Source organism: Sinocyclocheilus rhinocerous, unplaced genomic scaffold (genome assembly GCF_001515625.1).
Source record: "Sinocyclocheilus rhinocerous isolate Xijiao unplaced genomic scaffold, SAMN03320098_v1.1 scaffold430, whole genome shotgun sequence".
Classification (NCBI taxonomy): Eukaryota; Metazoa; Chordata; class Actinopteri; order Cypriniformes; family Cyprinidae; genus Sinocyclocheilus; species Sinocyclocheilus rhinocerous.
In genome coordinates, this window is record NW_015668442.1 from 1,058,887 (window position 1) to 1,061,893 (window position 3,007).

Below are 3,007 nucleotides of genomic sequence, written 5' to 3' on the forward strand. Positions count from 1 at the left end.
ATAATACAGGACACTCACGATGGGAAATGGATAGTCATTTGAGAGACCATCAGAATGTCCCATAAAATCCAGTGGATTATTAAGTAAGGAATAATTGACGACGGGCCGTTGAATTATTAGAAAAATAATGCACACCCGAGGTGGTGATGCGGCCACGACACGAAGCGGAGTGTGTATTATTTTTCTAATAATTCAACGGCCCGGAGTCAATTATTCCGCTTATACTATGGTTACCACACCTCAAGACATCGATCAGATTATATATTTAAAGGGATTCGTCCGGTTTTTGTACTTAAATCGCTATTGTGAGTAGGATTATTTCTTCCGCATCTCATCCAACGCCTCTTTTGCTAGTTCCAAAACGTCATTTTAAAGCTGGTAATGGAGGCTTGAGCCGTTGATAGCATTCTAATGCAGTTATTAATGAAGTTATTAGAAAGAGAGCGAGAGAGACCGAGACACACAGAGAAAGAGAAAGAGAGAGAGAGCTTGTGTGAATTAGGCTACCTCTGTGTGTCCCTCAACAGTGTTCTGCAGCAGCGTCTCTAAACAGCGCTGTTATTACCTCGCTAGTGAGAAATGCCATTTGTAGCCTTTAAGTTGCTTCACTATAGAGGCTAACTGATAAAATCGTCAGGGCAGCGCTGACAACACCTTTTTGTGCAAAATGCGTGACCGTAGTGTGCGTGTGCGAGCATGTGTGATTGCAGTAATTCCTGTGTGCTGTATAGGTACTGTATGCTAATTTCCGTTATTACAGTTAACTATGCGAAGTGATATGGAACTGTAATGCGGTCAAGAGAGCTGCCTGGAACTACGTTCGCCGTGAGTGTGAGTGTGAGTGTGAATGAGTGTGTGTACGAGTGAGTGAGTGTGAATGAGTGTGTGTGTGTGTGTGTGTGTGAGTGTGTGAGCGTGAATGTGAACTAGTGAGAAATGTCATGTGTAGCCTTTAAGTTGCTACACTATATAGGCTAACTGATAAAATCGTCAGGGCAGCGCTGACAACACCTTTTTGTGCAAACTGCGTGACCGTAGTGTGCGTGTGCGAGCACGTGTGATTGCAGTAATTCCTGTGTGCTGTATAGGTACTGTATGCTAATTTCCGGTATTACAGTTAACTATGCGAAGTGATATGGAACTGTAATGCGGTCAAGAGAGCTGCCTGGAACTACGTTCGCCCTGCGTTTCCCTGAAAATAATTGCACACCTCAGAACGTTCGTCAGCCAATCAGATTCAAGCATTCAACGGCCCCATAGTATAAATATAACACCTCAGGAGAGGTGTGCTATAATTTTTATTAAAAAAATTTCCATAAACATTCACGAAACAACCAGCCATATAGCGGACAAAATGCACAGATCATAAAGATAGAGTGCAATCACCCAAACACCCCGTCAACCACATTATGCTGTTTGATTAAAATATCCGACTGGCTGACAGTTCATTACCTAATATTGATTAGTTGATTGATGGTACACTATGTTTTATGACAGACTGATATGAGTCTTCTTGCACTTCACTCTATCTTACATCACATTTATGGATTATCTAAAGCGTTTGATGAAAATATGAACACATGCTCTATTGTTTGCGCTGCAGGAATGCTGTAGAGGAGATCTTGCTTTGTTTTTCAAGGTTCTGCAGTTAGCTGTGAATGACATGTGTGTTGATGTGTCTCTCAGGTGGAGGAAGCTGTGAGTGAGGTGGATGTCCAGCTCAAACTAGATCTGCACTTCACTGACAATGAACAGCAGTGAGTATCCCATCATTTTCGCCCTCTGCATCATCACTGCTTGTGTTCAGAATGGCTTATACTATCATGCTATTTTTGCAGTATATGGTCAGAATACTCTGCATAGCATGCAAATTTTCAGTATGAAGGAAATGACTTCTATTTCTTTACCTAAGTTCTGCTTGTATATTAAACATTGAGTACTGTATCCCACAACTTGATCTTCCATGTACAGAGTGACAAATAAAGAAGCAATATTTTTTTTTACGCTTTTTAACGCTGCAGACCACATTACACTGAATTCAAAAGTTTGGGGTCGGTAAGAAACAAGGCTCTTTTGCTCACCAAAGTCGCATTTATTTGATCAAAAATACAGTAAAAACAGTAATATTATTACAATTTAAAATAACTTTTCTATTTGAATATATCATAAAATGTAATTCATTCCTGTGATGCAATGCTGAATTTTTCAACCCAGGCTCATTGGAAACACATACATTTCAGCAACACCGTTATTACGTACCTTGCTGCACGTTTCAAGGCAGTTTCAAAGTGACCAAAAGTTCAATACGTGACCCTGGCACGTTTTTGTTACATTGATATAGGCACGTATTGCTGTGTTTTAATTATGTTGCTTGAGGTACGTATTACAGTGGTTCATAATTCAAATATCCGAGTGTCACTAAAAGTTAACGCTGTATCGTGTTGGAAATATCCCCTACACCAAACCCAACCCTAAACCTACCTGATAGTGTTAACAAATGCAAAACAAATTTGTTGATGCAACCATGCCATTTGAACTTATTTATATTCAGGTTTGAACTGTTTTGTGAAAAACAGCTCAAGCTCTTCACCTCTGAAGTCAAACTCCAAACTGCGTGAGCTACTGAACAAACCTACGGATTATAAAAACCCATACATATGAAACTGGATGTGACGCTAACGTTCAAAAGTATCAGTTTTCAAATGTCGCAGCATGTTAAAATCGTTTTGAATTCATAACATGTGTAACGAATCAGTCCACTGAAGGTGAGAGTAGTGAGAACCCAAGTGCAGTTTTATTTACAGTGTGATCCAAACAATAATCCAAACAAGATACACAGACTTGAATTGACTTGACTTGACTTGACGAGGCATGAACAGACTTGACTCACCGACAGCGGGTTACAACATCAATACATTGACTTGACTTGACTTGACTTGACGAGGCATGGACAGACTTGACGAGGCATGAACAGACTTGACTCACCGACAGCGGGTTACAACATCAA

At 40.2% G+C, this 3,007-nt stretch overlaps 1 protein-coding gene across 1 annotated transcript in view; it reads left to right on the forward strand.

Moving 5' to 3' along the window:
• LOC107734042 (protein FAM135B-like) overlaps window positions 1-3,007 on the forward strand; it is a 59,216-nt gene that overhangs the window by 25,593 nt on the left and 30,616 nt on the right. Inside the window, exon 5 of the mRNA XM_016545911.1 lies at window positions 1,687-1,757. Within this exon, the coding sequence (XP_016401397.1) occupies window positions 1,687-1,757 (71 nt within the window). The remainder of the gene's footprint in view (window positions 1-1,686; window positions 1,758-3,007) is intronic.